This window comes from Filicampus tigris, chromosome 20 (genome assembly GCF_054856515.1).
Source record: "Filicampus tigris isolate MCC_2025a chromosome 20, RoL_Ftig_1.0, whole genome shotgun sequence".
Taxonomy (NCBI): domain Eukaryota; kingdom Metazoa; phylum Chordata; class Actinopteri; order Syngnathiformes; family Syngnathidae; genus Filicampus; species Filicampus tigris.
In genome coordinates this window covers 3,977,617-3,999,632 of record NC_141236.1, presented here as the reverse complement: position 1 = coordinate 3,999,632, position 22,016 = coordinate 3,977,617, and the positions used below count along the sequence as shown (strand labels likewise).

At 41.4% G+C, this 22,016-nt stretch overlaps 3 protein-coding genes across 18 annotated transcripts in view; 2 read left to right on the top strand and 1 right to left on the bottom strand.

The window, feature by feature from the left end:
- Window positions 1-16,593, bottom strand: part of LOC147127909 (DNA (cytosine-5)-methyltransferase 3A-like) — a 37,552-nt gene extending 20,959 nt beyond the window's left edge. For 6 of the 12 annotated variants that reach the window (XM_086019140.1, XM_086019144.1, XM_086019145.1 and 3 more), the window contains exons 1-7: window positions 16,443-16,593; window positions 14,418-14,499; window positions 12,055-12,247; window positions 8,335-8,442; window positions 3,203-3,320; window positions 1,937-1,974; window positions 1,660-1,776 (exon numbers count right to left, since the gene is read on the bottom strand). In XM_086019140.1, coding sequence (XP_085875266.1) covers window positions 1,660-1,776; window positions 1,937-1,974; window positions 3,203-3,320; window positions 8,335-8,442; window positions 12,055-12,123 — 450 coding nt within the window. In that variant the 5' untranslated portion in view covers window positions 12,124-12,247; window positions 14,418-14,499; window positions 16,443-16,593. The other 6 variants (XM_086019150.1, XM_086019151.1, XM_086019152.1 and 3 more) reach the window with 4 other exon arrangements.
- LOC147127896 (uncharacterized) overlaps window positions 1-22,016 on the top strand; it is a 286,111-nt gene that overhangs the window by 64,056 nt on the left and 200,039 nt on the right. The gene's annotated exons all lie outside the window — the stretch shown is intronic.
- LOC147127908 (heat shock 70 kDa protein 1) lies at window positions 15,880-20,600 on the top strand. The gene is made up of 3 exons (XM_086019153.1): window positions 15,880-16,021; window positions 18,097-18,270; window positions 18,542-20,600. The coding sequence occupies exon 3, from the start codon at window positions 18,571-18,573 to the stop codon at window positions 20,488-20,490; it is 1,920 nt and encodes a 639-aa protein (XP_085875279.1). The 5' UTR covers window positions 15,880-16,021; window positions 18,097-18,270; window positions 18,542-18,570; the 3' UTR covers window positions 20,491-20,600.

Genomic DNA, 22,016 nt, shown 5'->3' with positions numbered 1-22,016 from the left:
CCTTCTTTTCTTAAGAATTAGGCCTAAAACATTTTGGCTTCCTAATTTAACTATCACTAGCAGTTTTCACTTTCTGTGGCACCACACTGAGGGCTAAATTACAGCAACAAACAATGACACCTGAAATGGGTGATTTTAATGTAAACCCAAAAACCGCTCATGAATCGGATTGTTTGAAGCTGAGGTACTACTGTATTGTATATTTAATGGGAAAAAATGAATAAGGATCACTTGTTTGTCAATTGTCTTGCTTAATAAATGGCTGAAAAAAACAGTTCATGGTCTTGATTTGTTATACTTAACATAATCAACGGGGTATTAATGTACACTCTGTTGTATAATTCTGTTGCAAACCACACAGAGAAGCAGACCAACCACATGCTTGCATGCACGCGAGCAAGAAGAGATGTCACATTAATGGGTTTGCACACACGATGAGAGAGCTCCTGAGCTGAGGTTCGGCAGGTTAGATGTCTTGCTCAAGGGCACCTCGACAGTAGTCAGGCAAAACTCTAACATCTAGTCAAGCTGGACTCAAATGGATCAACTACTGCCAAATATAGAATAATAAATCTTCATTCATACAACACGTAAACGTCCAAATCGTAACAATGCCGTTCATGTTCTACTAACCAATGTAAAGTACACTTTCTTCCTGTGTAAATAAATCATAATGGCAAGTGTCAAATGTGTTTGACATAAAAAATGGTAGTCCAACCATAAAACAATCAGATGACCTAAGAAATTCTTAAAGAAGTGTCTGGCTGGCTGTGACATGTTTTTTGTCAAAATACCAATTCACACCTTTTTTTTTTTTTTAACCGATTTTGAAGCCTGTTTTCATTACCATGACGACCAGGTGCAGAGTTAGGGAACTGCAATGAAGCAACGGGCACACAGTGTGAAGAAAAAAGAAAGCTCCCATAAAGACACTATTGTCACTTTGAGGCAGTACTTCAATTACCAATCCACCAAATTACAAATCAATTAGTGTTGCGGACCTATGCATGTGCTTCATATGTGCTTCCGTGTGGTCAGACTGTGGCTAGGAAATGATCAATCAAGCCCAACTGTTATGCCTCAGTCTGGCAAAGCTTCCCAACAGCTTACATAGGTATCTTTGCTTGATTGTGTAATTTCACACTTGATGGGTGGGCAAGAACCGAAAAGACCCAACAATTTCTACACAGTTAAAAAGCCAATCTTCCCATAACACAAACATGTCCCAATTAATCGCCACGAGCAACAAAGGCTACAGGATAATCTCTCAATTCTTTTCAAAAGTTCAAGGCCACTCACTGAAAGGTGCATGAGAAATGCTAGCTTCATCGGAAATGTACACACATATCCATTACATTGCAACATCTTTCTTTTTTTTTCTTTTTTTTTTATGACAGAAAACTAAGCAGTGCCGTTCCGTTGAAAGTGCTATGGGGACTTCCGCTTATTTAATTCAGTATCTGTGCTACAGACAAAACCACAACTTCCTGCAACTACTTCGACTTTGTGAGTCTAATTTAACATCCTGAGAATGACCTCATTCCCTAATGGACTTCTTGAAAGTGTTTCTGTTCATGCTGTCTGTTTTTCGGAATTATTCGGAGTATATTGAACAAAAAAATATGTCAAGAAAAGCCTTCATATGACTGCAGCTCACACCTCCATCTTCCAGCGGCTGAGCCATTCTTCTTTCTGTCTCCTGCTGATGTAGTACGGATCTCCAGCCTGGAAAGTCACCCTGGGGACCGGCTTCCTACGCAACCTCCCTGTCTCACCCTGCACACACAGCCACAAAAGCTTGATATATCCTTCACTGACTACATACCGCTTGTACTATAAGAATATTTCACTTCAATTTTGGGAGTTGGGAAATAATTTAAAAAAAAAACAAAAAACAAAAAAAACACACATATGGGAGAGCAACCGCTTTACTCACCTCTTTAGGGGAGTCGCAGCTTCTGTCGTCTGCTTCATCTACAGAAGGTAAATGACAGGAAATGGGCCATTTGTACTGATTTAACAGGAGACTTAATAAGGATCTATACTTGTGGCTTTTATGACTTCTCCCTGGCACTCATATTAAAAGTCCAAATGCCTTCAAAGACTGACATCTGGAAGTTATTTTAGTTGCAGTCGTGTTTTTGTTTTTTTTTTCCTCCCATCAAAAGACAGTATAAAATAATGACAACTGTTTCATTTTCAGTTCATTTTTCCTCAAGCACCTTTCACATCAAACAAAATCATTTCTCCACTCAGATGAATGCGTAAATTAGCAACAGGTATAGGAATACATATATTAACATGTTGAAAATACAGTGGAACCTCAAACGTCAAACTCAAAAGCCAAGACTTAAAAGTCACGTAAAAACTTTGAGAAACGACATCAGCATGTCTCAGGAGACTTCAGCTCACGGAGTATCAAAATGATTAATTCCACAGGTGTGTTTTACTTTTTTTTGGGCTACCTTTGTGCTTTTTTTAGATACCACCAAGGGAGGGTGACGTGGATGGCAAAAACGAAAAAATGCGATACGACAAAGCGGTTCACATGTGCCTCGGCTGCTCATTGCAATAACGTATGGCCTAAAGCAACAATAAGTCGATTTCATCAACAAGTCGATATCATGCGTGTGTGCGAGTGGAAGTTACCTTTGTTTAGTGTTAATATGAAGAGACTGCATGTCAGGCACATGCAAAAAAAAATAATGTGCATGTTCGTCATGGTTTTACTGTCTAGTGGTGATCATCTTTTCAGTTTTAAGCAAATTTATACCCAATAAAATAAAAGTCACTTAAACACACACACACCCACGCACACGCACACCTTGAATTGGTTAACTTATTATAGCAGGTGTATGACAGTTAAAAAGTGAAATGCAGTGCACGTTCGCTACACCTAAGTCGTGTGTCGTCAAAAGGGCAAAAGGCGAGTAATTAATTTGGTTTTATTCAGGTTTTAATATACTTGTTTTTATACTTGTTTTTTACACTTGAATGATAGGTAAGAGAGTTAAAGCGTCACTTGTAACTTTGCCTGTACAGTTAATAGGTAATACATTTTTTACAATGACTCCAGAACTACATAATTGTTTAGGGTAGCATTAGTTTTAAAATATAAAGTGAAGTACGGAGGGGGGACCGGCAAACTATCTTTGTTTGGCTTTGGAGGTTCCAATGTATCACTTTGCACTAAAAACAATACCCTTATTCCTGTCGTTATGCTCTAGTTTCCGACGCCCACGTTTCTTGCGAGGGGAAGGGGAGTGCTCCAGCTCCCCCGGCAGGGTTGAGGGGGCAGAGGGGTCAGACGTTGCCATCTCCTGAAAAACAGATGGCGCAATCTGCCTGAATAACCTGCTGCTGGTCAGGATTCATTTAAAAAATAAAAAATAAAAAATAAACATCCTGATTGCACATTACACAAATGTACAGACGTTACACTAAATGCAGTACATCCAACTCGTATCAGCCTATAAAGTAGCTGCACACCAATTTTCTGTCCTTGTTAGAAAGTGGAGACATACTGTACATATCCAGCAGAGTGTGTAATAAACACCCGCATTGCCATTAACACAATAGTGAGATAAGAAGGGGAGTACTTTAGGTTATGTAATCGTTAATGAGCACACACAATCCCCAGCTACTGAAACGGTGTACAAACGGCACCCATTTAAACATTTGTATATACTTACTAAAATAATAATAGACGACACAAAAAATACTGTAATCACACTGTAAAGAAAAAAGTGCATGGTTGGAAAAATTTGACACTTGAGGCGATAAATTAATGTACAAGACAATGATTTATCCATTAGCACCAGAATTAACTGTGCTAAACTGTAATCATGTGGTCTTCTAGAAGCAGTTTTATGTGCATGTGTCTGTCGCTAAAAAGCGGATAAATTTTACAGACGTGGTAAAAAAAACGGAGGGGAGGTGTTAATGCAAAGCTTCGAGGCGATGTACTTCAATGCTGGGTACGAGCTAACAAGCTGAAAGAGGCTGTAATGAGCAGGTGAGAGGAGACATAAAATGTCGGCTAAAAGGGCCTCGGGACTACACCAGCTCACACTATAATACGTTGTCTAATTGCAGACACAAAGTGGACATATTGTGGCAATAGTGTCCAAAGCACGCACTATATATTTTCTTGTTAATGGTTGATGTTCCCCAAATGTCAAATAAATGCGTGGATGCTAGGGCTATTATTTGCCACTGCATCAACTCCATTAATGCTGTTTGATTAGATTCGAACTTAACAGAGCTCGGTACAGACCTTACTTTCATGGAAATAGCAAAATATCTCTTGTACGGAAGGTGCAAATGTTAGCGCACCGCCACACATTCATTCGTTCAACTAAAGGTCAATTAAGGTAACGAGGTTCAATAAATTCACAGGCATTTAAAAACAAAACAAACATTCAACATAACTTCAACACTAGAAAAATTTAAGTTACGTCAAATTGAACCACTTGCTAAGCAAAATTAAAATAAGATGTTAAGGGTGAACTTAATATGAAATAACTTAGCTGAAATGAAATTAATAAACAGGCCATAAAGAGGATGGATAACAGTAAAATGGTTTGTCATTTGCTTCTAAATTAGTTGAATAGCATCAAGTGCCTTTGTTGTGAGCACACAGCAATTATTGTTTTAAGCCCCGGGAGGGCGTTAAAGCTGCATTAAGCAATTTCCCAGGAATCATAAACGCAGCAGTAGGTTGTTGAAGCACATGAGCTGATATAGCGAATATTGTAGCAAACAACTGACTACTTACTCATTCGGCAGAAAGAGAGGAACATGGACTTTCCGCTGCAGTCGTCTGTGAAATATAAGTGCATGGCACAAGGCGGGCCTGGTTCCCCAATTCCTGAAAAAATCTCGGGTTGTTTGTTTGGATTTCTACATGTTCCGACGGTCTTCCAACTAGCCTCGTGGGAAGGCAGATTTTGTTGAGAAAAAAAAAAGTTAAACCACAGTTAAAATATACTACCAAAGTTGTATTATATTCTACATGATTAGACTCTACATTACATTAATTAATTGCTTGATGCAGCTTTAATATTCAACTCAAGTAATTCGATTTGCACTATACATATGTATGTATGTATGTATGTATTTATATATGTGTTTAATTATATAATATTCAAAAAAAAATGCAGCAAACAAAACAATATGAAAAAAAAAGTAATAAAACAAGCAGCCATTAAAACATTTTATAGTCAAAATAAAATAACTAAATGTAGAGGTGGTTATTATATGTAAACTAATGTAATTAAAATATTAAACCCCAATTCCAAAGAATTTCGAACATTGTGCATAACGTACATAAAAACAGAACAGAATGATTTTCAAATCTTTTTCAACCTATTTTCATTTGAATACACCACAAAGACAAGACATTTAATATTTCAACTGATGAAAGTTATTGTTTTGTGGAAAATGTTCTGTCGTTTTGTTCCGTCACACCCCCATACCACTAAAGATGCTGGCTTTTGAACTTTTTGGCGATAACAAACCAGATGGTCCTTTCCCTCTTAGGCCCTGAGGACATAAAGTCCATGATTTCCCACAATAATGTGAAATGTGAACTCATCAGACCCCAGCACACATTTACACTTGGGGCCCTATTTCCATTCTGAGCACAAGTCTGGCGCACAGCACGGCGCAAATGTGCAAGGGGCGGGGCCAGACAAAGTTTAGGCAATTTCGTAGCTTGACGCAGTTAGACAGAGGATGTCTGCGCCATTTAGGTGTCAACACAGCCGTGTCCAACCGATCAAGCAGCTTCTTTCCATCCCTCTAAATGTGCCGCACCTGACTCGCATAGAAAGTCTAGACATGCGGCGAAAGATGAAAAAAAAACTAACTTTAACTTTCAAAAATGACTACTGATTTTCTTTTGTTGTTTATCTGCAATTAGTATAGCATTCCAGCACTAAAACATGTGAACAAAACCAGCCCACCTGCATGTTTTAACCATGAAGATAGCGATCTTAAACTGACAGTTTTGACATCTAATCTGGCAGCATCTGCCTTAAAGCACTAAAACATACTTAGGTGTCAACTTTGTGTGTGTGTGTGTGTGTGCGTGCGTGTTTTTTTTCAATCAACCTTTACATACTAGTAAACTACGTAAATGAACTACAATCACAAAACATCACAACATCGAAATCGAAATATATATATATACATAGTATATATATATGTGTGGACTGGTGAAATATAAGGACGGAAGCGCTTTAAAGGGACGAAGACGGACGGGGGCGGAGAACAATTACGGTGCCCGGGTCACGGACGGAGGGCAGACCGGAAAAATAGGGTAAAGTGCCCATCTGTGTATATCTGGAAACAAATATACTGTATGTGGATTCTAAATCCAAGCTTGGTGGAATCTTACTCTCAGTGGGAACAGTTCTCCAAAAACAGTTAATAAAAACATTGGCAAGACGACTTGATTAATTTCAAATCAGTACTTCCAAAGAAACTTGACAGAAAGTTAACTCAAGTCAGCTTATGCATTATTATAACATCTCCATATGAATCAGATCAAGCCAGAGTGATCTGAGACTCTTGCGGTCTCAAGGCACTGCCTTGAATGGTTTACATGTGCATGAAAATACCACGTGTTCAACATGTGACACTTGTGGCAGAAAGACTGAGGAGTGGGAAGGTGTCATTGACCTTATGGAAATATAAAGCAAAGAGCACCAGTGACTAAAGAAATGAAAACCCTGAAGAGGAAGTAACCTAACAACAAGGCTTCATATCTGTTTAGCATACATGTTATATGTAGAGCGGGGACATGCATTATTGTACACATAAGCCACAGAAAGTCATATAATAGGAGAGGAAACAGCACAGGAACTTGCTTCAACTAAAGTGTAATAAATTGCAACATTGTGTGCAGCCCGCCCACTTGGTTAGACAGCAAAACGTGCTCAAACCTGCTCCCCGTCGCACATGACTGCACTTGGTGCATACGTGTATGGCAAGTTGGCCCGATCTTTTCTTTTCGACTGCGAGTGTTTGATCAGCTGTATTGACTCGTGACTCAAACACACGCGCACACACACACACACAACAGACTTGATTCAGTCATCATGAAATGGCAGTGGACATTCATTTTGTCAACTGCAAAGAGTTCCAGTTGGCAAGGGAGGATATCATTTGTACATTTGTGTATTTTCACGATAATTCTTTCACTACAATATATGTTGGCCACAGTTTTTTTTTTTCCACTCCTAATTATGTTTGCTCAAGGCCGAAAGGTTTACAAGCATTTGTTCTACCATTACTGTACTCAACCGTCCCCGTAAACTTCAATCGGCATTTTTTATCCCGCAGGCGGCAATTCTTTGTGGTGTGGTATCTATTACAGAGGAGGCCACTGTTGAAGGATATTTGCTGTTTGTAATAACTGGAGGAGAGACTGACATAAGACACAGAGATGAAAAAGACACATTGGAAAGCTTGAAATAACACGGAGATGAGATTATTGGCGGCAAAAGCAATGTGGAGCGAGGGCATGAACTTCCACCTTGACTTTCCACCACAGAAAATAAAAACATTCTGTACTACGAAGAGAGTAAAACAAAAAAAAGGGGAAAGGGTGAAGCTGCATTTAAATAAAACATTGAAAAAAGAAAATGTCAGTTGTGGTTGAGGCTTTTGTAGAATATATTTTAGCTTCTAAGACAGTGTACACTGGGAAAGGCTTTATACAAATTTCAGTGTTAGCATGCGTGGTTGATTTGGAGCAAAATGTAGCATGTAACGTTGACAGTATGGAGCAAGACAAGACAAGCAGATGCTTTTCATCGAAGCTCAGTGCCAACCTTTACTCACTGCTCAACACAACCTCGCTCCTTTACTGCGACACAAAGTCGGAGGTGCTCCACTTGTATCACTTACTGTAGCGTACAAAGCTACAAGACGCTGTTTTGCGACTATTTTAAGACAAGTAGCGGGCAATCCGCAGAACAGGTCACACACAATCAAATAAAAGTCAAGCAACAGTTGTTTCTGCTCTGACAAAAACATCCAGTCTAATTGTTGATGCTCAGCAATGCCAGGAATGCAGGAAATACATCCACGCTAATTACAAGTGTCGACAGGTCCAATGCTAAAGAACGACGAAGCAAATTTGTCAAATAGTGACCCACGGCAACTTTCGCGGCTGGATGAGACGGGAGATACAGTAGTGTCAACAAGAGGGGACACCGCAGGCCTTAGCAAAGCATTAGAAGAGGATCAAAGTGGTTATTCAGGAGTAAAATCCATTTTATAGGCCAAGAGGTTGGCGCAAGGCTGAGGAAAGCAGATTGTACTCACAGGAAGAAACTGTTTGCGTTTCCTGCTTGGACGGCCCACTCGGCGTTTGTTTGGAGGGGTCCCAAGAGTGGCCTCCTCTGGACTGTCCTGGTCTGCGCCATCTTCACTCTGGCCAATAGAAATAGGTCATGTTAAACAGTACAGTAAATAGCTGCACAAAAAGTACTGTACTCTTGCCAAAACAGGAGTGCGATGCATCTTTGGAATAGTTTGGGTTTGAGTCGCTTCCCTTTCTCTGTAATGATTTGCCCTTCCCGTGTCATTCATTGAGCTTCGCAGCGCAGTTGTGTCTAGTCTAGTGACGCGTTTTATGATCTAGTTTTCCACTTTCTCCTTGAATCACACTCATGTGTCCCGTAAAATCCCTGAAAAAGCTTTTTTTTTCCCTCTGCGCTTGTGTATAATACGGTCCAACGACTTGTTGGTATCCTTCATCAGAGTGAATATACCAATGACTAAAAATTCAAAAACATAACAATCAAGTGTCAATTCTTTTTAATCCTGTTTTTTTCCCGTACCTATGACTAAGGTCTTTCAAAGTATTTTTAAAATCATGTTTTCAAAAATCTTGTTCTTGCACTGTATGCACTTTTACTAATTTTAGTAAGATATATATATTTTTTAATTTATTTATTTACTTTGCCTTTAAATCTCTTTAACTCTCTAAGTGCTTTTAAATGACGTACCTGTGGTGGTGAACGTCTAAACAATCTGAAAATGTCCATTTCTTATTAAGCACCCCGTATAATATGCACACAAAAAAAAAAAAGATTGTTATTCACAGGATTTTACAGTAGTGTGTATCAACCCAATTTATCTTTGTTACACTCTAAAAACAGTTGGGTTAAAAATAACACAATTTTAGGTAAAAAAACGGACCGATCCACTACTACTTATTAACTTTCTGGGGTGTTTTCAGCAAAAACAACCACAAATATGGGTAGTTTTGTACAAAACAACCCCAAAAAATGGCGCTGTTTTGTACAAAATAATGCAAGAAAGTGACCCAATTAATCGATTGGTTATTTTTAACCCAACTGTTTTGGTACATTGCTAAAACAATTCCTCAGTTCCGCCCAGTTACTTTTGAGTCACCACACACTGACACATTTGTACACAATTTGACTAAATATACTTGATTATTCTTATCCATATGCCCTAGAGTTGTTTGCTGCCGAGCGCAGTCTGTATTTGTGAAAAAAAGAAAGTGTGTGAAATATTTGGACTACCGTGTATTGGTTTAGTTAGCAGGATAAAAAGGTCAACAATGAGGAATTTGTCACTTGTACAGTTACAGTCATCTTGTGATGTGGCCAAATTGATCCACAAAATCCAGCAGATGTGGCTGTAGTGGAAAAAGGTTGCCGTTAACCGGCCTCTAAACCGGTCGCTATTGTGTGTTTTCCTGATATTTTCTGTATAGGCTACTTTATATTGCCAACCTGAAAATTGTTCTTTCAGCTCCCGTCCCCTAATCTGTCTAAAATCCAAAGTGGGCATCATAATATGAAGCCTTGGCATCGTGTGACCTACTTTGTTTTCTTATCTTGTGCATTTAATGTTATTTGGTTCTCGGTAACCTCTTGCAGCAGAGACTAGAGAGCATGCACATAAATCTGATCTGATTTCAAGACCATACAGACTCAAGATAAATTCAATTTCCGTTCGGATCATTTGAGTCTGCTTGTCTTAGAAATGTGATTTATGACGACTTCAATTAGACTATGGTGTTGACATGATCGTAAAACATTCTGGTTTCAGTTAGGCTAACGCTAAACAAAAATTCTGGTGTCTCGTAAATACGTTGACTGTTCATGGAGAGTGTGCTGCCTTCTTCCACGCCAGTGTTTTCCATTAATGTCTTGATCCCTTTCCCTGCTTCCTCTACTGGACTCTTTGTTGCAGTGACAGGAGAGTGGTTGCTAAGGTGCAGAAACTGCTTAGCAACTGTCTCCGGCAGGACTGCCGTGCCGACTAAACGCTCTGGTGTCACTTCCTGGATGATCATTCAGTACAGACAACAGCTAGTACTGGCTTGTCTGCCAGTTTGGCTATCCATACGGCAGGGGCACGTCTCTCGAGTAGACGGAATATTGGGAGCCTGACAAGTGCAAAGGAAACAGTTGAGTTGTTCAACTTACATATTGAGAAGCCCACTCAACCGTGTCAACGTTAGCATGCGTCCAAGCGCACAAACGTACAGGCTGACCAATCTGTTCCTATATCTTTGGTCTATTTCTGACTCTCGGCAGGTTATTTTAGGCTGCTGCAGTTGCTAAGCAACCAGACTGCAAGCCAGGCGGGAAGAGGAGGATCCCATCAGCATCAGACTGCCTGTCCTCTTTCTTTCTCTTTCCGCATCCACACCTAACTTGCTCTCTCCATTTTCCGTACTCGCATTCTCTCTCTTAGCCAAGGGAGCATTTAGCTATGCAAAGATGGTTGCTTTAATTTGGACAGGTGTATGTTTAGCATAACACAATTACATTTACGTTTAGAGGTACTCACAGATTAGTGTTACTTTAGAACAATAAGACTTCTGTGAAAATAAAAAAGTAGTCATAAAAAATACTTGCGGAAGTAAGACCAAGTTGACTGAAAAAAAAATGTCATGTACCACACCTGTCATGTCATGATGTGTAAATACTGGGTTTTTTTTGTGTTTTTTTTAACTGCCGCATGAATGTTTAAAAGACAAAAATATGACAGGAATGTGCAAATTCAGATGTTATTTGAAAAGAACAACAAACTGCAGTGGAAGAAAAACACAGAGGGGAAAAAAAAAGGTGAAGAGTCCGATTTCTGGAGGCATCTCACCTGAATATGATCAGGTTTGTTTGTGTATGACAATGATACATAGAGTTATACTGGTCAGGCTGTGTCAGAAATACTCTCAGCTGTTTTAGAAGGACAGGGAGTTTTAATAACGATCACTAACGTAAAAGTTAAAACAGTTCTATGAATAGCTTGGGATGTAAAAATACCAGCAATTTTAATTGATAATAGCTACACGAACAAAATTGCATTTTTTTAAAGGATATTAAAGAAGATACTCAAAGAAGGCCACCAATAGGTTTAAATCTTTAATTTAAAACCAAAAAGTAAAATAAAGGACTAGACGTGCAAATATTTTACTGAATGTAACCCTTATTTGGGTACCATATTTATTGTATTGGCCAGGAAGTAAGACAGCTTTGTTCACTCCCACAATGGCGCAAACACCCATTTCTACCTGTATCCGTTTACGAAAATACCAAAAGAAAGAAAAAGAGCAAACTGGTGATTTGTGCACGATGCAATTTAACATGAAATCATGTTTCTTGTACTCCAGTATTTTCCTTGCCATTAAGTGATTACTTCAAAATAAAAACCGGAGATGCATTTCTCACGTCAAAACATGTCATCTTTGACAGAGTTGCATTTAAAATATATGCTGTACGGAAAGGGAGTTCAATTGAAACGGGAGAGAATTTGAACACTAATAATGCAGGAAAGGCATGACTATAAACCTTATCAACATACTGTATACGAAATATTCTTCCAGACACCCTAATAATGCACTAAAAGCGGGAATATAAATCCACCACATACATGGATCTGGACACTAACTAACAAGTGCAATGAAGTGATGAATATTATAATACGTCTCCTTCAAATCAAGAAAATTCAATCACTTGTGGCAAGTAGAATAACAATAAAGTAACTAAACATTGTTCTTACCACATCGTTGGAGCTTTTGTTTTCTGGTGTCCGGGGCAGTTCGTTGACTGCGGGACTGTTGGACGGCATGACGAAAGCAATTTTATAAAGTAAAAATTAAAAAAGGAGAAAATCAAAGTCCCTCAGAAGCAGCGTCGTCGTCATTCAAACTGCCCCTCAAACTGTCCGGCAATCACTCAGTCCTCCCCCTCTCCTAAAGGCAGAGAGGAAACATGCAAAACACGAGTGAACAAAACAGGAGGTTTGCGCCGAAAGAAGACAGCGCACAAGGTTCAAAGTAGGTTTTGCTGCAATGCATGACGGATGGAACAGAGCAAAAAGAATTTCATGTGACCAGGTTGACACACATGCAGGTGCCCTCGAAAGAATCAGCTTTCAGCATATTATGACTGATGTGCCTGCATAGAGTGTCCTTTTGATGAGGCAAAACAGCTCATTCAGCAATACACCTAATGCAGACAAGTATGTCTTGTTTATTTTTTCATCAAGAGCCAGCTAGACCCAGCTCAACGCATAACAGGGCTCTTCAATCATCTCCAAAGACTTTCTTCAACTTCTAATAAGCCTGTTTCATTAAAGCAATTAACATTAGCCAACTCCAAGTCACATTCCCGTTTGACATTATAAACAGCTGCTGTCTTACTGCTGTTGGTATGTCCTATGCCACTTAAAGTGGATATCAACCCAAAAACCATTTTTAAAGAATATTTTCCCAGCAGACCCGCACGGCATTTTGATTCATATTGGAATATGAGTTAAAGGGCAAACATTTTTTTTTCAAGAATATGTTCTATGTAAGCCCACTAGTTGAAACAGGGCACTCTGATAAATATTGCGTTTGTGGAATAAGTGTTAATCCACTCGTTTTTAGCCATCTCTGGGGGCGGCCATTTTGTCACTTCCGTCGACTGAAAATGACATCACAACTGCTCACAACGACCAATCACGGCTAAGATTCAGAAAACAGGTCAGCCGTGATTGTTGTTGTGAGCAATGAGCAGTTGCGATGTCATTTTCAGTCGACAGAAGACAAAATGGCCACCCACAGAGATGGCTAAGAACTAGTGCATTTTGCTGCTTAATTTATATTCCACAAACGCAAAATTAATCAGAATGCCGTATTTCAACTAGTGGGTCTGGTGGGAACATATTTTTTTTTTAAATATGTTTGGGTTGACTTCCGCTTTAAGAAGCAAAATCCACCCGTTTTTAGCTATATCAGGGGATGGCCATATTGTCTACTTTTCTGTCGACTGAAAATGACATCACAGTTGTTCAGGTAACAACCAATCATGGCTCGGCTTCAGAAAACAGGTCAGCCGTGGTTTGTCGTTACCTGAGCCCTGAGCAGTTGTGATGTCATTTTCAGTCGACAGAAGTGACAAAATGGCCGCCCCCGGCGATAGCTAAAAATGGGTGGATTAACTGTTCTTCCAAAAATGCAATATTTATCAGAATGCCTTGTTTCAACTAGTGAGCTTGCATAGAACATATTCTTTAAAAAATATATGCTTGGGTTGACTTCTTTAATACAAGGAATCAGTTAGCCATGTAGACAGGTAATAACTCTTTTGCACACATAATTAGATAGATGGCTTAGGCTAGGCCACTATCTTGCTGTGACCTTTCTCTTACTTTTACTTGTCTTTATCTATAGGCACTCTTGGAACAGATATTAGTTGAATCCAATAAAGACCATGAAGGCACACATTGTCACATGGGCAACGCAGTCGCCCCCGCTGTGTAGGGATGGCCAAGGGAGTATAAGAACAAGAATCAATGGGGAGGGGGTGAGACCCTTTTTCCACATCTGGCAGAATAAAGCTCCACAGCCGTGTGTCGATCTTTCTGGTATCCATTAAATAGTTCAATTGAGAATGTGCAGTCTTTTGGTGGTTACTGTTGGTATGGCGAGAATTGAACGTAATCGACCAGCAAAGGTCCACAGAAGGTTTCAATTCCATACAAACATAAGAAAGACCATGTTATCAGTTTGAGGTGTTACGTGCCTAGCAGCAGCTTGACAGACATTCAAATCTGTGCTCCAAAATCACCTAACAGCATCTGTGTGCAAAGATGACATTCAAAATCAACAGCGACGAGGCAACATCACAGACACTGTTCGTGAAGTTGAAAGTTTTCAATTTTAAGCAAAAAGGGAATACCGCAGGAGTCACTCTGATTCTTCTGGCCACAAAGCAATGTTGCGAAATTGAATCACTGTGACTAATTAACTACGTCAGGGCAGGATTGAGGACCAGAGTGAAACTTTTAGTAACAGGCAATATTCAGTGCATCTTGGAACTATTTTGTTGGTGCACCTACTCCAGCATCCCAAATCATACGTTTAAATTTTGCCTCACCTGATCTGGTGCCTCCGCAAAATCCCATTTCCAGCCATCCATTTTCTATAGCACTTGCCTTCATTTGGGCGTCAGCTGGAGCCTACAATGACCACATAGCGGATGACCATTTGTTAGAAACTGTTAACTTTGCCACTTGTCACTCATCAAATCAGTACACCCATTTGAAGTAATAACTTTGCCACTTGTCACTCATCAAATCAGTACACCCATTTGAAGTAAAAAAAATACACAAATCCATACAACCATCAGTTTTCTATAAAGTTGATCTTGTTCAGGGTCACTATAGCATTCATGTTTTGAGAATATGGGTGGAAGTATGGTGTATGTGGAGAAAACCCCCGCAAACATGCAAGAACATGTCAATTCCACACAAAATGGGCGGAGCCAAGAGTCAAACCCATTCCCTCTTGGCTGCGATGCAGACATGCTAACCATTCGCACACAGTGCTGCCATCTGGCTGGGCTTACTTCATAAAACTTATGATGTGATGCCGACATCACATCATTGCTAACATCTGCAAGTAAAGTTTCTGTACGATTACACGTCAGGAGTGTGATCTGTCAGACTCTTAATGTGAAGACAAATAAGAAATCGAAATGCTTAGAATCGTCCCAAACAAACTGGATATGGATTTATAAATCCTGCAGCTTATGTGTGTGACGTTCCTACTGTACAGTTGAACTCTATTGTGGAGTACAGTATGTCACTCCTCATACTGCGGGATTACGTCAGCCGCTGTCAAGACAGTCAGGCAGCAGGCCAGCGGAAAACCATGGGTGGAAACTTTGCAGAAAAGGGTGTACAATAACCACCCAACACCCCAAGGGGCTCACAGCTCAATCTGCCGGCCAAGTTCTTCCAAGTGTGTAGGATGTAGGTCACACACACACGCACGCACGCACGCACGCACATTCACAAACACAGACCTCCCAATCCTATAGAAAGCGTATGCAACAGAAATTGTTCCAGCTGGATTGCCAGCAGGTTTTTAAATTAGACTCCTGTCAAAAGTCCAAGCACAAGCCTGCCTGAACTGGTGGGAGAATAAATTGTTGCCAGAGGGGAGGGAAACGCTTCATTGATAAGTCAAGGTAGGAAGATGCAGCTGGTGGAAGAAATGGGTCATAAAAATAATTCCGGGGGGCTATTTCTGCAACTAGGCGATTTGGACGATCCGTAGTAAGTAAGATTAAATGTAAATGAATGTAAAACAAAGGTTACAGCTAGAGGACGAATGTCGATGTAAGGACACACTAGACACAATGATAAACTTCATTCAAGATCATTGATGATGTACACGACTGACCAAACTAACCAGTTTTATGGCATTTTACAGAGAAATACAGAGGGGCTCATTTGTGTGAAACTTTTATTTTATAAGCGCATGCCGGAAATGCAGTTGAGTCCTTAAGCTAACATGACATACTCCAGCTTTATGGCAATTAATATTAGGAGCGACCTCACGCGGCCTTCAGTGGGCGATTTGTCAAAAAAAAAAAAAAAAAAAACATAACAGCGTATAATCCTAGCGGAGGCCGGGAAGACGGTCACAAACACGGGCTTGTTTATATGTGGGTGTAGCGGCGATAAGCTTTGCTAGGTCAGGTAAAACACACGCACACGCATAAACACACGCATTTGGACCGAATGCACTCGTTCACCCTGGAGGCGCGTCCCCGTGTGCTCGCTCGCTCGCCCGCCCGCCGCGGAGTCACAGTTCGGCGCGCTGATGCGTCGCCGTCTATCTGCCGCTGGGTTAAAACGCACGGCGAGCGTTCCGGTTTAATGTTACCTGGCGGTGTCGTCGGGAGGCGGTTTACTCTCTGTTGGAATATGTTAGCATTACAGCCCCCCCATATTTGATTTGACATTCCTCCCACCCTCCCCCTCCAAAAAAAACTCCCAAGTTCACTCTCAGGCTTCGCGGACAGCTCCAAGCACTCCTCCGTTTCGTTCAATGACTATCCGCGGTGATTGTTTTTATAGTTGATGCTAGCCCCAAATATAATCTTTGTATTTACCGTATCGTCCGACCCTGATGGCCGTCGTTTTCCCCTCTTCGCGTTCACTCCCGACCTCTCTCTCTCTCACTCTCTCTCTCTCTCGCCCTCCCTCGCGCTCTACCGGGTCTTCTCCGTCCGCTGCTGTCTAGCGCTCCCCCGCCTGCTTCCGTCTCCCTCTCTCGCTTTCTCTGTGTCTCTCGCTCTCTTGCTCTCTCTCTCTCGCTGTCATTCGCCGCAGACGCTGCTGCACCGTCGATAGTCTCCACCGGGTCCTAAAGCCTGACAGAAATTAAATAAATAATAATAAAAAAAAAAATAATAAAAATGATTGCTGTGTTAAATTTGGCTCCAATTCACGGACGTTGTACAGCCGTGGAAAAAAGTTGAGAAAACACCCGTTTCTTCAGTTTAATCATCATTTTACACTTTAGGTACATTTGTTTGTCAATGAAATAAAAAAAAAAAACTGCTCACGAGAGATGAATTTAAGAGCTGATCGAGACAATTTTCCATTTTTTTTTTTACACATATATGTAAAGTAATCACGTCACAGGTTCAGATATAAATAGCTTTGGTATTGGATTTGGATTTTAAGCAGGACATCGCCTCTTAAATGCAATTTCATTTTTCCTAAAAATTGTAGGCTCTTTTGGTTCATCATTCGGTCATTTCCCCTTTCCAAAGAAGCTCTGTAAAGATCTCTGTTTTCTACACATTTTTGCTCGCTTTTGGGCTTCCTTCTTTTTTTACTGTCACATAACCGAGACTAGTATATTGGCTTGTGTGAAGAGGAACAGGGGATGCACTTGATTTTCCCAAAACTTTGTTCAGAACTTAATACAAAACAGTGTTTGGGGACCCCTGGTTAAAATGATCAAATATTCAATATTGTGGTATTTTCCCTTTAAATACCAGGCTATTTTATTGACGCCCCCCCCCCCCACACACCAAACATTATTCCATATTGAAAGTAAAGAAAAGTAAGAAATAAGTAAAAAGTAAGAAAGATAGACGAATTTCTCAAGTAGGGCCACGAGGGGAAATGGGTAATCCTCGTGGAAAATTAAAAAAAAAGGTAAATATTATAACTTCTCTTCTAATAGAAAACAGAGTTTGATACTTTAATAGCTCAGTGGCATTGAGAGTGAGTCAAGTGTTAAACTTGGAAGTTTCTGGTGAGTTCAAGTCAGTTGTTTCTGTTTGAGAAACACTGCTGTATAGTGATTGGGGAGGAGGGAATGAGCGAATGATTCCAAACACAGCCAACGTGTCTTCCTCGCTATCTAGCTAGTCGTTATTGTTATTTTCCAAATTTTCTTTATGCGTTTAGTTTATTAGAATACGACACACATCATTGAACTAGTTGTATATTGTCGTTAGTTGAAAAAAAACAAATACTATTGTATTACATAAAATTTACAACACATTTAATAGCTATTTTTATTTCATCATAATCTCATGAAATGAATGACGTAATTTGCTAAAATAAACTCCTTTCTCGACATGACTAGTTGTTGCTGCATCGCGACGATTCCAGACTGTTCTGGATGAAACCTACGTCAACGGTTACTGTGGTGAACAGTCCCTGCCTTCACAATAAAAGCATTGTCCTTCGTCTCCTTCACATATAAGCCAACGTTTACGTTTACTTTTATTTTGAAACCACCAACAGGAAGTTGCTTTTGTCGGTGATATCACTTGATGGAGAAACGTCTGGAAGTGTCCAGATTGACATCTTGACTACATAAAAACAGCTGAGGGACAGCCTAGGCCACAAGGACAAGATCCACAAGAGAAGATCCACAACAGAGCTACAAGATCCAGAGACATCACAGAGCACTTAAGTGTAAGTTTTCACTTTCTTTCTTTATAAAAGACACTTTACTCTTACCATCTATGTATTCAGATAAACTTTTTGGAATGTTGCCACCTATTTAGACCGCATCATATTGAATGCCTTCCTATGTCGCTGGGATGTTGTAATTTTTAACATCTTGTGTTGCTTTCATATTTGCCATTTTGTGATTTTTAAAATGTAACATTCAACATGTGATTTGCGCTTTCTGTCATCTTCTCACATAACATTTCAATGTGTTGCTCTCATGTCTTCCTCACAGACGTGCATCTTGACAGACTAATCAACAAAATGGTCTCAGAGAAAGGCGTCGCAATCGGCATCGACCTGGGCACCACGTACTCCTGCGTGGGTGTTTTCCAGCATGGCAAAGTGGAGATTATCGCCAACGACCAGGGCAACAGGACCACGCCCAGCTACGTGGCGTTCACCGACACCGAGAGGCTCATCGGCGACGCCGCCAAAAACCAGGTGGCGTTGAACCCCAGCAACACAGTGTTCGACGCCAAGCGGCTGATCGGAAGGAAGTTCGACGATCCTGTAGTGCAAGCGGACAGGAAGCACTGGCCCTTCAAAGTGATCGCTGATGGAGGCAAGGCCAAAATCCAGGTGCAGTACAAAGGGGAGGACAAGGCCTTCAACCCAGAGGAGATCTCCTCCATGGTGCTGGTTAAAATGAAGGAGATTGCCGAAGCCTACCTGGGTCAACGGGTATCCGGCGCCGTGGTCACGGTCCCTGCCTACTTTAACGACTCCCAGCGGCAGGCCACCAAAGATGCGGGCGTAATCGCTGGATTGAACATCCTGAGGATCATCAACGAGCCCACGGCGGCCGCCATCGCCTACGGTCTGGACAAAGGCCCATCGGCGGAACGCAACGTCCTCATCTTTGACCTGGGTGGCGGCACCTTCGACGTGTCCATCCTGACCATCGAGGGCGGCATCTTTGAGGTCAAAGCCACCGCCGGAGACACGCACCTGGGCGGGGAGGACTTCGACAACCGCATGGTGGAGCACTTTGTGGCCGAGTTCAAGAGGAAGCACAAAAAGGACATCGGCCAGAACAAAAGGGCCTTGAGGAGGCTGCGCACCGCCTGCGAGAGGGCAAAGAGAACGCTGTCCTCCAGCTCCCAGGCCAACATCGAGATCGACTCGCTCTTCGAGGGCGTCGACTTCTACACTTCCGTCACCAGGGCTCGCTTTGAGGAGCTCTGCTCTGACCTGTTCAGGGGAACTCTGGAGCCGGTGGAGAAAGCACTGAAGGATGCCAAAATGGACAAGGGCCAGATCCACGACGTGGTCCTGGTCGGTGGCTCCACGCGGATCCCCAGAATCCAGAAGCTCTTGCAAGACTTTTTCAACGGAAAGGAGCTGAACAAGAGCATTAACCCAGACGAGGCGGTGGCTTACGGCGCCGCCGTCCAGGCCGCCATCCTCACGGGGGACACTTCGGGAAACGTTCAGGACCTGCTGCTCCTGGACGTGGCGCCTTTGTCGCTCGGGATCGAGACAGCTGGAGGAGTCATGACGTCGCTCATCAAACGCAACACAACCATCCCCACCAAGCAGACGCAGATCTTCAGCACCTACGCCGACAACCAGCCGGGTGTCCTCATTCAGGTCTTCGAGGGTGAGAGAGCCATGACCAAGGACAACAACCTGCTGGGAAGATTTGAGCTTAGCGGAATTCCGCCGGCTCCGCGAGGCGTGCCGCAGATCGAGGTCACCTTCGACGTGGACGCCAACGGTATCTTGAACGTGTCGGCGGTGGACAAAAGCACGGGCAAGGAGAACAAGATCACCATCACCAACGACAAAGGCCGTCTGAGCAAAGAGGACATTGAGAGGATGGTGGATGACGCCCAAAAGTACAAAGCTGAGGATGATCTGCAACGGGACAAGATTGCTGCCAAGAACGCCCTGGAGTCATACGCCTTCAACGTGAAGAGCAGCGTGCAGGACGAGAAGCTAGCGGCCAAGTTGAGCGAGGAGGACAAGAAGACGCTGATGGACAAGTGTGAGCAGACCCTCAACTGGCTGGAAAGCAACCAGCTGGCCGACAAAGACGAGTTTCAGCACAAGCAGAAGGAGATGGAGCGAGCATGTCAGCCAATCATCAGCAAGTTGTATCAGGGGGCGGGGCCCGACGGAGGCTGCGGGGGGCAGCCCCAGACCGGCGCCCAGGGGCCCACCATTGAAGAGGTGGACTGAGGACATTTCTAGCGCATCAGTCTAAGACACATTTTCAAATGTTACTACTCTGTTTCAAATCATCATATTGTTAACATCATGCACGTAATAAATTTGTTTCATTAAGAACATTCTGTTAGTCGATTGTGTGTGTGTGTGTGTGTGTGTGTGCACATAACAATAACAGTGACTCAGGGTGGCGCTAATGTTTGACTTACTCCTGCTCCACTTTGACTTTGTGCACCTTTAAAAAGGAAGAATTTTTTCAAGAATATGTTCTAGGCAGGCCCACTAGTGGAAACAAGGCAATATGATTAATATGAAATATGAGTTAAGCAGCAAAATCCACCCGTTCTTAGCCATCTCAGGGGGCGGCCATTTTGTCACTTCTGTCGACTGAAAATGACATCATAGGCCCTCAGGGCTCAGATAATGACCAATCACGGCTCACCAGTTTTCTGAAGTTGAGCCATGATTGGTCGTTACTTGAACCCTGAGGGTGTGTGAGACAAAATGGCCACCCCCGGAGATGGCTAAAAACGGGTGAATTTTGTTGCTTAACTCATATTACACAAACACAATATTAATCAGAATGCTCTGTTTCAACTCGTGTGCCTGCATAGAACATATTCTTAAAAAAATATGTTTGGGTTGACTTCCACTTTAAGCACACTGAGGAGGTTGGTCATTGTTAGATTTGCCAGTGAGCACAGCCACTGAGAAAAACATTAAAACCCCCAGCAATCGGTGTTCAATTTCCTTACCTGGATAAAGCTTCAATAAAATAAAAAAATAAACAAACACAAGTAAAAAAATAATAATATCCACCTTATCATCTATTTAGTCGTTATGTTATTGTCTTCTCAATAACAGAAAGTCAGATGAGTTGAACGATTAACTTTTATTCATTTCAGCACTAACATATCACCGCCCGAGTGTCCCACAAAAATCTCTTGGTGGGATGCAAGTACAAATACATCATTTTGTCAGGTATCTGTAGTGTACTAGAGTATTTGTTTTTCTGACAACTACTTTTTACTTCTCAGGCAAATTAGGCACTTTACATTACCTTTCTGCACAGGTGATGATATGCTCAAGCACTCTGACGATATTTATTATAAGTTCTTAAAATATACATACATACATACACATATATATATATATATATATATGTAAAACACATACAAATAAGGTATTTAGTGCTGTGAAAACATAAACAGAGTATTTACAGTCATTAAATATCAAGTGTGTAAGTTGGTTTGAATGCACTTCACACTATTCCCTTTCATTAGACAGTGGCCTAAATGGAGCATACTTAAATTTAAATTGTATAAGGGTGTGCCTAGTGCACACGACTGTGTGTTCTCATTACGTCATTAAAACTGAAGCAACGCAAGACATTCAAAGATTTACCAGCATTTGAAAACCCATCTGTCAGGTCGTACAACAGTCAATAGTCAAAAACGGCGTTGTTTAGATACATTACTGATTTGCCGACAGCTATAAAGTGGGGCTAAACTCAAGTTTGACCTTTGGGATGTAAAATG

What these genes read in the sequence shown, in the direction of transcription:
- LOC147127908 (XM_086019153.1), top strand. Translation starts at nt 18,571, where the DNA reads ATGGTCTCAGAGAAAGGCGTCGCAATCGGCATCGACCTGGGCACCACG.